We start from the raw sequence: 13,435 nt of genomic DNA on the forward strand, positions 1-13,435 counted from the left end.
GGTTCTATAACTTATAACAATAGCAAAATTAGTTCCCCTACACGCTTAAAAATAATGGTTAAAACGGTTCTTCGATGGTTCTTCGTGAAAGACAATGGTTTTATATAGAGCCATGAACACTCACAGAACCATCTGCATGCTTAAATGGTTCTTTGCATGGTGAAAAGGTTCTTCAGATTGATGGAGAATGTGTTGCATATGATTCTATACAGCACCAAAAAGGGTTCTTCTATTGTTACATGCTTGACATTTCAACAATAGCAGAACTCTTTTTTAAAATGAGTGTAACTCACTTTTAGTTCTGCATCTCAGGTACAGAAATGTTTTTTTACCCATTTTGGGACTCCTTCCATCACACAATCCCACCAGCCATATTTCTTCTTGCGTCCCCAGTTATGGATGTCTGTGGCATTGCTGGGATTCGAACTCACAGCCTCCTGATGTTGGTGTAAATGTTGGTGTAATATTTTTAGTGCTGCATAAAACGTTATTATAAAATATTATTACTCAAAACCTTCTTTAAAGAACCATATTCAACAGGTTTTCCATCATAGAGGGGAACCATTTAACCATGCCAATAACCATTTATACAATAAAGTGTTTTGTTGAATGTTCACAGTTCTATGTGGAACCATTGCCTCTATTAAGAAACCCTTAAAGAACCATAAATAAAAAGCACTGAGTGTTTGTGCTGCATGTTTGTCCTAAAGAGTTCACACTGACTGAACTTGCTTAATCCCAATCTTAACGTCTGAAATGATCTGATAGTCTAAAAGTGCAATAACATCTTCTGCATGTAAATAGCAACTTTATTGTACTGTAAACAGGATTATCTGCATTGCACATTTATTGGATTGCTTGCTAAAATGATTTATTAACACTTTTATAAATTCTGTTATAACGATGTAGATTCAAGCCTTGTCTCAGGTGGTGCTTCACACTACAAGTACAATTCTGCTTATTTGAGCGTTTTAGTTCCCTTAAACGCTTTTAGTAAATCATTGCACTATTGGCCTCATTTAGTTCAGCTGATGCGCATCAAAACAAAATCACACCATATAGTAATAAACATTGATTGATTCATTATGGATTGATTGGCTAGTTCGCTCATTCAGAAATCTGCATTTCATCGTTTCATTTTAATCAGTAGTTTTCAAGCCACGGCCACAAGGGGGCGATCATTGACAGGACCTTCTAAACGAACTGGGCACCCAACGTCACACTCATCACACTGCCGCGCGCTGCTCTGTGCTACACCAGCCTAATTATCATATTAGCACATTTCTTACAAAATCAAAGCACATAAAAACTGTAAAATGCAGGCAAACGGAAAATACTTCAAAAGAAAGAATACGTCAGAAAAACAAACGGAAAAACACACAAACAGGTGTTGAAGACAGATCATATCAAAGTGGTGACGCGCTCTGAATGAGAGTGGAGGTTTAGATGAAGCTGAACGAACAGTCAGTACAGACTCTGGTCAGACTCTGAAGATGAGACTACACGTTTGGCAAATGGTATTCGGTTCATTTCTGGCTAATTCCAGGTTGTTTAGGTGGTGATAACAGTTTGGAAATTTAGTGTAGTCTCATCTTCAGAGTCTGACCAAATCGGCTGTCGGTCAAATGTAATCAAAGTATCCATTTTCTGTGAATTCCTCTGATTGGCCCTGTGGTGAAATATCACTTTAATCTCCTTAATATTATAGAAACGAACAAGCTTCTGGAATAAATCTATAACTGGAAATAATAATAATAATAATAATAATAATAATAATAATAATGAAATTGGAGTACACTTTTTCAGGAACGGTTAGCTTTTTTATTTACTGTACACTCTTAAAAAGATGGTTCTTCGAAGGTTTTTTGGTAAAGGCAATGGTTCTATTGAGAACCATGAGTTCTATTTGGAAATAGTTCATGCTAAATAGTTCGTCAGATTGAAAGAGAATGTGTTGTAGATGGTTCCTTTTAGAAAATGACTCTGCATAGCGCCAACAGGGGTTCTTCTACTGTTACACCGTCAAGCTTGTAACCATAAAAGAATCCTTATTAGTGCAATAAAGAACGATTTTCAAAAAGCGTCTATACAGGAGATATACGTTCTCCAACAATCTGAGTAACCATTTTACAATGCGAGAATATGTTGTAAATGGTCTATATAGAACCTTTTTGAAAAGTTACATAGCACCAAAAAGGGTTCTACTATTGTTACAAGTGTGACATTGTAAAAACATAAGAACCCTTTTAGGAGCTATATAGAACCTGGTTCTATATAGAACCATTTTTTTCCCCTGAAGAACAACTGAAGAACCATCTTTTTAAGATTGTACATCAAAGTGTAGCTAAACTGAAATGAATGATGTAAACAACTATATGCATTTTGTTTTTCAAGTATGGCTCTTTCATAGTTAAACAAAACTTGACTTAAGTGGCTTAGAGATCTGCACCAGCTTCGGGGCCAGTTTAGTTCCAGTCGGTGGTCAGGATTGCAGGACTGCAGACTGTCAGGACTGTCAGAGCAGCACAGAGCTCGCCTAGTTGCACGACAGTTTACTTTCACTTTGCTGTGTTTCATTTACTGTGCTAATCTATTGTTACATATTTATTTATGTGTTAGTGTAGTTGTTTGTGGCTTTGTGTTTAATGCTTTATTTCATTTTAATTGATTTAAATTGAGCGTGTAACTGTAATATAACTGAAACAAACGCCGCTGGCTCTCCTCACTGAGGTGAGAAGTGCTCTAATCCACTTCGAGCTGCACCATTTGGGACACGCACTCTTTTTTCGTGTGCCCCTTTTGTTCTCCCCTCTACTTCACACTCGCTTTTTTTTCTCTAATCAGCTAACCTGGGACTTTATTATAGGCTCACTACCATCAGCAGAGAATCTCAAAAAAGAAAAAAGAAAAACGGACAGAGATGAACTTTTCATTCCTTACATCAACATGACGACCTCTCTATTTCTTATTCTCTAAACACCCTGCTTAACATCTGAGTGCGTGAATGCTCGCTTATAATCTGCCTTATTTCATTTCCCACCTATATTCCGGCGGAATCCCACCTTCTCTCCTACAACTGGCGGGTAAGTCATACTAAGAGCAGTCCCCCAATCCTGGCTCAGCAGCAGGGCCCCCAGTAGCCAATCCTAGCGCAGAACGTAACCCTGGCAGGAATACGGGTCCAGCAGGGTTGGAATACGGGTAGGGAAAATATCACCAGCGCGTCCATGTCCACGCACAGATGTGAGCTCCCATTGGCCGAAGAATGTAGCTGGGGGAGGAGCGCGCGCAGACACGCACGCGGCCAAAAAGGCAGCACCTTTTTTCCTCCAAAAAAGTTTCTCTGAAGTGACGGATGCTTGGAGTTCATAACTTTTCCCTCCTCCGGTGACTTTATCCACGTTTCACGTTTTTTTTTCATTCTCACACTTGGACGCACGAGCGAGTGGACTAACAATCACTTCGACTGCAAAAGGTGGTCGAAAAGCGTCACCCTCTCATACACGCGCGCTGTATTTTTCTCTATTCAGTTTTTTTGGATGCCGTGAGTGACGCTCCGGCGCGCGTGTGAGTTTGTGACAGAGGGCGCGATGCAGGCGCGCTACCCGGTGCCCAGCCCCAGCTCCCTGGGCGTCGTGCCGTACATCACGGGCGAGCAGGGCTACTACCGGGCAGCAGCGGGCGGCGGCGGGGGCGCGAGCTACACGGGCATCCCGTCGCCCATGAGCGTGTACACGCACACGGCGCACGAGCAGTACGCGTACGGGCCGTACGTGCACCAGCAGCAGCACCACCAGCAGCACCCGCAGCCGTGTCCGCTACAGCCTAAAGACGCGGTGAAGCCCCCGTACAGCTACATCGCGCTCATCACCATGGCCATCCAGAGCTCCGCGGAGAAGAGGGTGACGCTGAACGGCATCTACCAGTTCATCATGGAGCGCTTCCCGTTCTATCGCGAGAACAAGCAGGGCTGGCAGAACAGCATCCGCCACAACCTGAGCCTCAACGAATGCTTCGTCAAGGTGCCGCGGGACGACAAGAAGCCTGGCAAGGGCAGCTACTGGACGCTGGACCCGGACTCGTACAACATGTTCGAGAACGGCAGCTTCCTGCGGCGCCGGCGGCGCTTCAAGAAGAAGGACGCGGCGCGGGAGAAGGAGGAGCGCGCGCCTCGCCGCGAGGAGCGCCACGAGCACGAGGAGGAAGAGCAGGAGGAGATGATGGGGGCGATGAAGAAGGAGAAGGAGAAAGAGGAGGAGGCCCGCAGAGCCGTGGTGAAGCTCGGAGAGGTGAAGACGGAGAACGGCGCGTGCACGCCGCCCCAGACGCCGCACGTCGCCTCCACGCTGCTCGCGTGCGTGACTAAAAGCGAGAGCCCGGAGGCCGGCAGCCCGCGCTTCAGCACGGCAGACGGCGTGGCCTCGCTTCCCGCGCACTACAGCCCGCCCTGCGGAGGCCTGCCGGCGGCGTACGCGTACGCGGCGGAGCGCGCGCACGAAGACGCAGCGGCGGCCGCGGGAGGAGTGCCGGATTACTCGTGCCACGAGGCGCGCCAGAGCCGGATTGCGCCCTGGTGCCTGGGACAGAGCGCGAGCGTGATGGGAGGACAGCAGCAGCAACAACAGCAGCAGCAACAACAAGGGGGCTTTCCCAGCTTCCAGGCGCTAAACGGGTCGTCGCCGGTAACCGGCTGCCAGAGCGCTTTCCCCGCAGCGCCGCCGCCGCTCTACCGGGGCGCGGGAGCATTCGTGTACGACTGCAGCAAGTTCTGATTAAACAAACAAAACACATAACCGCCTCTCTAAAGCGGGACTGCAAGGGCGCGTGCGGTTTATATTCTAATATTAAACGGAAGGGTTGGAGTCGGAGTTGGAGCGCGCGCTCCGCTGCGTGGCCGCGGTGAGTAGAGGAGGCTGAAGGCGCTCTCTGGAGTTTAAGCGGACTCCCCTCCACACTCCTCAGCACACTTAATTTATTCACAACAGCAGGTTCTCCACAGATGAAATACCAGTACTATTTATATAATTCAACACGGAACGGGACTGTATAGAAAACCAAACATTTCTTTCTTTCTCTCTTTTCTTTTTTCTTTTTTTCTTTTTTAATTGTTGAATTGATTCCAAATATATTATTTGGTGAATAAATCTTCCTTTCTTGTTGAAGCTGAACCCTGGAGTGAGTGATCGGTTTGCTTGGTGCAGTAATCGCGGCCAAAGGTGATACTGAGATACTGATCAGCATATTTTTATTTAGATGTCAGTCTAAGCACTAAACAGTGTGTAGAGGGCTGCTGCTTTAAGGCATTATAACTCTATTAAACCTATTAATAAGGTTACTGTTTTACCCTAAATTGGTACCACGAGCGCAGAGCTCCACAGGCCTCGCGGACTGTTTACAGATTTTTTCAAAATGTAGATGCTGTTGTTATTTTAGTATTATTGCTAATGAAGAAACAATAGCAGCAACTAACAATACTAAACATTATAATAATAACAACCACAATCAGAATAAACACAGTAAAACCAGCTCAAGCCTCGTTTACACTTTAATCTTAATCTGTTTCAATAAATTCTCAAAAAAGGACCTGATTAACAAGCCTTAATGTGAGAAAACGTCAGACGCGTTTACACACTGTTCCAACGTGAATCACTGGCTGCCCAATAACACTTATTTCAGGCCTCATCACCATTTCAGTCAACAGTTGAATGGAAATAAATGAACAAACACGGTAATAGAAAAAAAGCAAATCTGATAAATTATTAACTGAAATGTATCAATTTCTGTAACTTTTAACATTAACTTTTAATATACTTTTAAATGAAGTTTAATTCAAGAGCTGGTTTACTGTAAATAAGACATGTCTACAAAATCCACAACCTGAAGTTGAGCATGAATGAAACCAGCTCTGTTTCCACTGAATGTAATTAGCTCTATCAGATAGATGACAGTGTTTGTGCAGCTCTGCGTGTTCAGCACTAAACAGCTTTATTTTTAGCTGACTGACCCCAGACTGCTGCCAGCGGAGGCTCCGTCAGTCTGAATGGTCACAATTAAACCTCACTTTTGCGTTATTTGTCAAACCGTTAACAGACGGAGTCAACGCTAAACTGCGATTACAAGCTAAACAAGTGCAACTGAGAGCTCACAGGCCTAAACAGCGTCTTAATTGAGTTTCAGCCTTAAACGCCCTTTTACCTTCAGTGAGAGCTGCGACCCCTCAGGCGAAGGTTTCAATGGAAAGTGGAAAAAAATAACGTGATGCTTTGAATCGACTAAATTGTGTTAAGTGACTGAAATCACAACTATTGCCAAAACAAGTAAACCTAAAGAAGTACTGTAATTTTTTCATGTGAGCACTTGACAACCAGGAATCATTTAGGTCAGTGTAGGTTTCACCAAGTTCAAGTTTCGAAGACTTAAATGCGCAGCTTTAAATTTTGTTTTGAAATATGGACTTAGGAGGCCACAGCTCTCCTACTGGATTTAAAGCTGCAATGCTTTGAACAGCTGGATGTGGTCAGTCTGTGTAATACACGCCTTCGGGTTAAATGATGGAAGGTTTTGGAGATAAACTGCATTGTGTGAAGATTAGAAGAGAGAAAGAGAGAGGGAGAGAGAGAAAGGAAGGGCTGTAAGTGGGTGTGTATGTGTTGCTGTGTGTTTGTGTGTGCCCGCAGGGTCTGTGTTAGAGTCTTTTTTTTTTTTTCTTTTTTTTTGCTCGGACCCGAGTGCCAAACGCAGTGCAGGTGTGTGTTCAGGGCTCGTGGCAGTGAAAGGCTCTTTGTTGTGATCGTTCAGACCGAGAGGGGAACACGACACCGCGCGGAGGCCCTGCGGGAGTTAACGAGTCAAACACTCTTCACACACACTCACACACTCGCACGTCTAGTCTACTGATGCGGACGAAAACAGTCGCTTTTTTCCGCAGTCATTTTATTCACAAGGAATGTGTTCTTTTTTTTTTAAAGTGTTGACTTTCAGGCGCAGCAGGTTTTAGTTATTCTGGCCATCAGCTAAAACTGTTTAACAGTTTCAGAAACTCTTGTTTATTTTGTTTATTCTAATTTTAGATGATGCTTACTGGTGGACAGTGCAAGAACCAATAATAATAAGAAGAATAATAATAAGTACATTTAAAAATAATAATAATAATTAACATAAATCCTGAGCCTTTGACCTCCTTATGAAGGTGCTTTCCATAAATGTCTGCAGTGCAGTGTGGATGCATGTTTTGTGGGCGATTCTATAGTGGTGGAAACTCATGTATTTTCATTCCAGTTTCGTTGCTGCCTACTGTTAGATTCCTTCTAGATAAGCTTATAGAACTGCATTGTTAAATTAGTGGGAAACTGAATAAAATAATAATTATTCAGGGCATATGGCATCTCTTATAAAAGCACAAAGACCTCAGTTTATTCCAGCATTACCTGATGATTACTGATGCGTTCTTCTTATGTGAGTAAAAGTAAAGGCCCATGTTTATGATATACAATTTCAGGGGAAAATATCACAAAAGAATGGTTTATTATTCAGAGCTTTAAGACATGCGTGCTCGTCTCACCACACATGCATAAACACGAAAGGCCAGCAAAAATACTAAACTATGAAAGAACTAATCTCCAGCAGGGAATATTACACAATCAAACGCAGTACAGTAACCAGGCAGTTGTTAGTGCCTGAATCTAGATTGTTCAATAAAGTGAGATTTCACTCCAGAACAAGCCGAATTCCGTTCGGTTTTTAAAACACTTTTTCTTTTTCTCCTGGGCTACAAACACACCTGCAGACATGATGTATTTAATGCATTTGAAGCAGAATCTCAGTTAGACGCAACAAAAGAAGTAATATATAGAATATTTCATACAGTCGTTTGCAAAGGTTTGGACACAAACTGTTTTGTTGACTTTTTTTTTGGATTTGAGAATAAATTCACATCCTCTACAGTGAACATACTTACTGTTTATTTACTGAATTTAACATATTGCCCTGTGCTATGGCAGGTTATGGCAATTTTATATTTTCTATTTTTTCACAATATTTTAAACTCAGTAAATAGACTGCTCTAAAATTTGCAGAGAAAAAGACACATTTAAGTGTGCTCCCTGTAGAGGGTGTGTTAACTTATTTTCACTTAGGAAATGAACGAAACGTAAAACACGACTCCAACTCCATCCTGTTTTGCTTCTCTATATGAATTGAAATCCTTGACTCCTCGTATGATCTGATGTCCCATACTGTCTAAAAGGCACTAATCCACAGTAGAACACCACACAGTGGGAAGACCCTCAGCTCGAGCGGTGGGAGACCACGAACACTGGAGTCTACAGTGTAACACAGTGAACTAGAGAGATCTCTCTCATTCATTTGATTTGCTCTGTGTTCAGTCAGCTGTAGGGCTTCTGTATGAAGGCTATCAGGGGAATGATAATTTGTCAAATTGTGTTTTTATTATATGTAAACAATTTAGAAACTACACTGGGTTTTACAGCCTAATCAGACCTTTAAAACTCTCCCGTGACGACAGACTTTCCCTCAAAAGACATTTAGAAGTTCACTGACGCAGTGCCATAAATATTGTTACACAAAGCAAACTCAGACATACAGGATTTAATGAGTGCAGGTTTATTACTGATATATTTAGGACGGTTCTCAGCGCGGTAAGATAGGTCAGTTTTACTTCCCTCCCAAAATACTCTCATTCGTTTTCTCTCACATCTGTATTTAGACAGGTGAAGCAGCAAGTGACTACTTTAAGATTTAGCTGCCGCACAATAGAAGATCAAAACAATCACGGTTTCTGGTTTTGAAGATTGTAACGGCGCTATTGAGCTTTTTATGCCTTTATTCATTTCCAGGAAATCATTGGCGTGCTCAGTATTTTACTGGCCGCTGGCTGCTAATGGCGAAAGGCTGTAAGGAAATAACGTAGGAAGTCATTTTTATCCTTTATTCTTCCAACATACGCAGTCAAATCAGAAATATAGAAGAGAAATTTAAAATAATGAAATAACTAAAGAAATAAAGCGAAGTCTCGGCCCGCTGCACTGCTGTTGTGTCTTACAGCACCTCTCTATTTAAATGAACTCTCCTGTTATCTTTACATTTACTAACATCTTTTTTCTTGGGGTTTCAGCAACTGATTATAATTATTGTTAGACAAGTTTATGTGTCAGGTAATTTGTTTCTTTGCAAAAAAAGTGTCAATCATTTATTTAGAGACATTCATCATTGAATGTCCCCAAAGATAACATGATCACAGAGAATTTTCGCCAAAATTTTTATCTGGTCATGTATTTAAATTCCGCTTCAAGTAGAAAATGCGTTTTTTGTTCTACATTTTATTCTACACAGAACATACATGTAACGTTGTCGTTCTTATCAGCTGAATGATTAAATCGACTGATCAGTTTAATAAACACAAGATCAGCCATCTGTGGTTAGTGAGCCGCGCAGGCTGGAGTCGCTGCTGCTTCTCCGCTCTAATCATTTACACCAGAGGATTTAAGGCTGAGCCCTCAGACTCCTCACTGCACCAACACACGAGGAGCTGAGGGCTTTAGTCTGCTCCTGTCTGTCCCTCTCTTATCTGCTTCTTTTTATTATCATTTAAAACCAAACCTAAAGAAGACAATGCGATTCTGAAATAAGTGGTAGACGAGTGAACTCTGCACTCTGAACTATGTGTTAAATAACAACACAATTACTTGTGTCACCGGTTTTAATACTTTTTTGTCATATTGTTTCCTGATTTAACACATTGTGTGTTAAAAGTAAAATGTGTTGTCTCCAACTGAACACGTTGATGTCTAGTCAGAGACAGGATGTGCTGTGTTGTTTTTAACGCATCTGTTTTAAGAGTGTGCTCACAATCTCACAATGAAGAAAAACAAAGATACTCTGACCGGAGACGACGTGACATCAGAATGAATAAAAGATGACGCGTCAACGCATTTTTAATGCCAGAAGCAGAACTGAAAGACAACAGCTGCGTTGATGTAACGCGTTTTATTCACGCGCAAGATTCATATATTTGAATCCTGAACAATTTGGTCTACAAAAGTACAAAAAAGGGATTTGAACCTCTTCAACAGTGAGCGCGAGGACTGGAGGAGCGTTGATGACACAGAGCAGAAAAGCGCGCGACCTTTCAGATCAGAGGGTGAACCCGAGTCTGTGTTCTGTACTCTGATCTCAGCACGAGCTCGTTTTTCCTTCGATTTTCACTTCTCAAAATTAAACAGTCACCGATTTATCTGCAGCCATCAAGCACTCTCGGCTTGTAAACTCTGCTGGATGGTACTGAGATTTAGCCCAGGATTTCAGACAGAGCCTCCAGCTTTGCCTCTCTGAGCTGGAATTCACTATTCACTCCATGTTTTCCTTCTTTAAATGTCTCCCACCGCACACACAGCTCTTTCTGTCAGAGACGCATTTTGGGGGGCTTTCTGCTGCGCTCCGTGCACCTGTGCGACACCGCTGTTTTGGCTCCCGGGGGCCCGAGGCGCCGTCTGCTTTCAATCAGGTCCGCGCACACTGGCTCTGTGTTGGAGTGGTTTAAATGGCACTCCGCAGAACTCGACGTGCAGTCTGAGGAAAAAAATAATAAATCTTGAGCCTTTGCCCTTCTTATGGAGGCTTTTTCCATAAATGCTGATGTAGAACAGCCTTTCCAGGAACCTGACACGCGCAGTGCAGTGGGTTCAGGTATTGTGGGGGGGCGCTTTAAGAAACTCTTGTTTATTCCACTTTCATTCGCTGGTCACGAGTGAATTCGTTGAAGAAAGAAACATATAGGATCAAAATATAAATAAATACATGTGGGTAAATAAGCTCGTTAAAGAGCGATTTCACGTATTTAAAAAAACGTCTACGGAATTAAACGGTTGAGATGTTATCAGAGTCATTCAGAGTGGTTTGATGGGAAATGATCTGTTCTAGAAAAACGAACCGAGTCAGTGCTGTTCACAGTGGTGGTGATAGGAACCAGATGTCTGAATAGTTACAAGTTTATAAAAGCTACCTTACAGAAGGTGATCACATGAAATGGTTATGCCTGAAAACATCGCTTCATGATATATATATATATATATATATATATATATAATATATATATATATATATATATATATAATATATATATAATATATATTCACGGTGAAGAGGTTCATAAGGCAAAATAATCCTCAAAGAAAACTTTTCAGATTTATTTCCACTATTATTCATCATTATCATCAATACATGCTAAAGCTTAGAAGATCCAAGAGCCCATGTAGATCCACTGCTCGTTTCGGACAGTAAGTAAAACAGCTTCCGTTGTGACCCCTTGTTCCTATCACCACGACACTGTTACAAATGAAGGTACTGCGCAGGTACATTTTTCATTAATGAAGTACAAACAATGTAAATGTACCCTCGAAAATACAACAGTGATTTTAAGCTCCAGTAAGTTCTTCCCAGTGAAAACGTACACATTTGTACCTTTTCATAACCAAATGTTTTAAAACAGAACAATAAAATAAAAAGCCTGGAGACAGTCGGGGCGTGTGGAGTCAATACAACTTACAAAATATAATTTCAATGGATTATGTTGGAATTATGTTCCCTGACTAAAGGTACTGAAATGTACCTTTGAGGGTACCACCCCAGTGACAAGACAGTTTAGCATCTTTTTTTTTTCTCGGAGAGAGCACTGTAAAGATATTTGAGCAGGTAAGTTTCTCTACAACCAACTATTTCATCTCAAACTACTCTGAAATTCAATGGGCCTCATTCACTAATATCTTTCAAAATTTTGTTAAGACGTGTTCTTGAGAAAGGTGTTCAGAAAAACGTAGGCTACGTCAGATTCGCAATGTGTTCTTAAACTGCAGAACTGTTCACTCCTTTACGCTCTTGAGCGTAGATTCTGTTCTTGCCTAAGACCAAATCCCAAATAAGAACATCGGTGAATCAGTCAGTCTTCGTGAAAACCGCGTGAGTGGGTTTTAAGAAGAGATTTGTTCTTAAGAACGGTTGGTGAAGGAGACCCTTTGTTTACACTTATTAACGCTTTAATTCTGTAGACGTTTAGAAAAATCAGTGCTCTTTAACGAGCCCACGTGTATTTATTTATATCTTTATCCTATTGTATATTTCCCTTTTGAACGAATCCACTAGTGAGCAGCGGACAAAAGTGAGATAAACAAGTTTCTTAAACTGATATGGACACAGAAGTGTGGGTATTTGAATAAAAGATTGACCGTCATTCAGGGCTTATGGCGCGCTAGTCCTGTAATACAGAATCCAGCACTGTGTCAGCTGAAGACTTCACTGTTGTCCGCTCTTCACTTTATCTCCCTCTTCTGAACAACTAACACACCGCGGCTAAATATCGCTAGTGTACATTTTTATGTACATCTAGCTAAACAAACAGAGGATGAAGCTGCAGTGGAGTGCCTGGTTCTCGCCCGCGGGGTGATTAAACTCGAGCCGTTTTACGAGCAGAGCGCGAGCGCCGAAATGACCCACGCGGTACCTGCAGGACAACAAGGGGCCAGTTGTGTTCATTCAGGCAGGGGAGGAGAGGGGTAATTTAGGGGGTATTTGTGGGAAGGGCTCGGTGACCCTCCGGTAACCTGAGCTCGCTGGCACGAGCCTCCGTTTGACACACCGAGTCCTGAATATCTGCACTCATTTACACACTGATTTACAACAGAGAGGCGGTCTGCACAGGTACTTTTCCCAGTGGCCTCCTCAGAGGTACATCACCGGACTTTAAAGGCCAGATGACTTTCCGTCGACGGAAAGGCTAGAAAGTCTCTCGTAGCAGAAAACAGCACAAAGCAGCGCCATTTAACCCCAAAGCAAAGGCTCAGCACGCAGAGCAGCGCAGCATTAAACCTGCCAGCTCAGAGACTTACTAGTATTTATGAACTATCGTGCAGGATGAGGCTTAAGGTGTGGGATTGTGGCGGTCGTCTTTAAATTAAATCAACAAGGGCTAAATGAATCTCAGCTATCACAGGCCTACATTACATGTGTATGAAACTGTTTGACCTGTTCACCTTCTGCAGTGTTTAGCTCCAGCACACCTGATCCAGACAGTCCAGGTGTTTATGGCAATCCTAAAGTTCAAACAGAACCAGGTGTTCTAGATTAAGGTCCAGACTGAAGCTTTATATAATCTTGAAAATCTAACCAACAAGTAACCCAAATGAGCATTATATTCATAACCACAGCGCTGTAGCTTACTGGGATGCATTTCAGTATCAAAGGTAACATCTGCTTTTAATCTGAATTAAGTCCTCACTTGCAGACTACAAAATTCATTTAAAGAGTAATCCCACAAAGGAATATTGCTGAGATTTGAACAAAGTCATTCAGAGCGGTTTGTTGTGAAATGCTCCATTCTAGAGAAACTTACAGGGACAGAACTGTTCACAGTTGTGGTGATAGG

The 13,435-nt window shown here is 42.2% G+C and overlaps 1 protein-coding gene across 1 annotated transcript; it reads left to right on the plus strand.

The window, feature by feature from the left end:
* The first annotated feature begins 3,362 nt into the window (after positions 1-3,362).
* foxc1b (forkhead box C1b) lies at positions 3,363-5,067 on the plus strand. The gene has a single exon (XM_036582686.1). The coding sequence runs from the start codon at positions 3,591-3,593 to the stop codon at positions 4,770-4,772; it is 1,182 nt and encodes a 393-aa protein (XP_036438579.1). The 5' UTR covers positions 3,363-3,590; the 3' UTR covers positions 4,773-5,067.
* Positions 5,068-13,435: the final 8,368 nt, after the last annotated feature.

The sequence above is a fragment of the Colossoma macropomum genome, unplaced genomic scaffold (genome assembly GCF_904425465.1).
Source record: "Colossoma macropomum unplaced genomic scaffold, Colossoma_macropomum, whole genome shotgun sequence".
Classification (NCBI taxonomy): domain Eukaryota; kingdom Metazoa; phylum Chordata; class Actinopteri; order Characiformes; family Serrasalmidae; genus Colossoma; species Colossoma macropomum.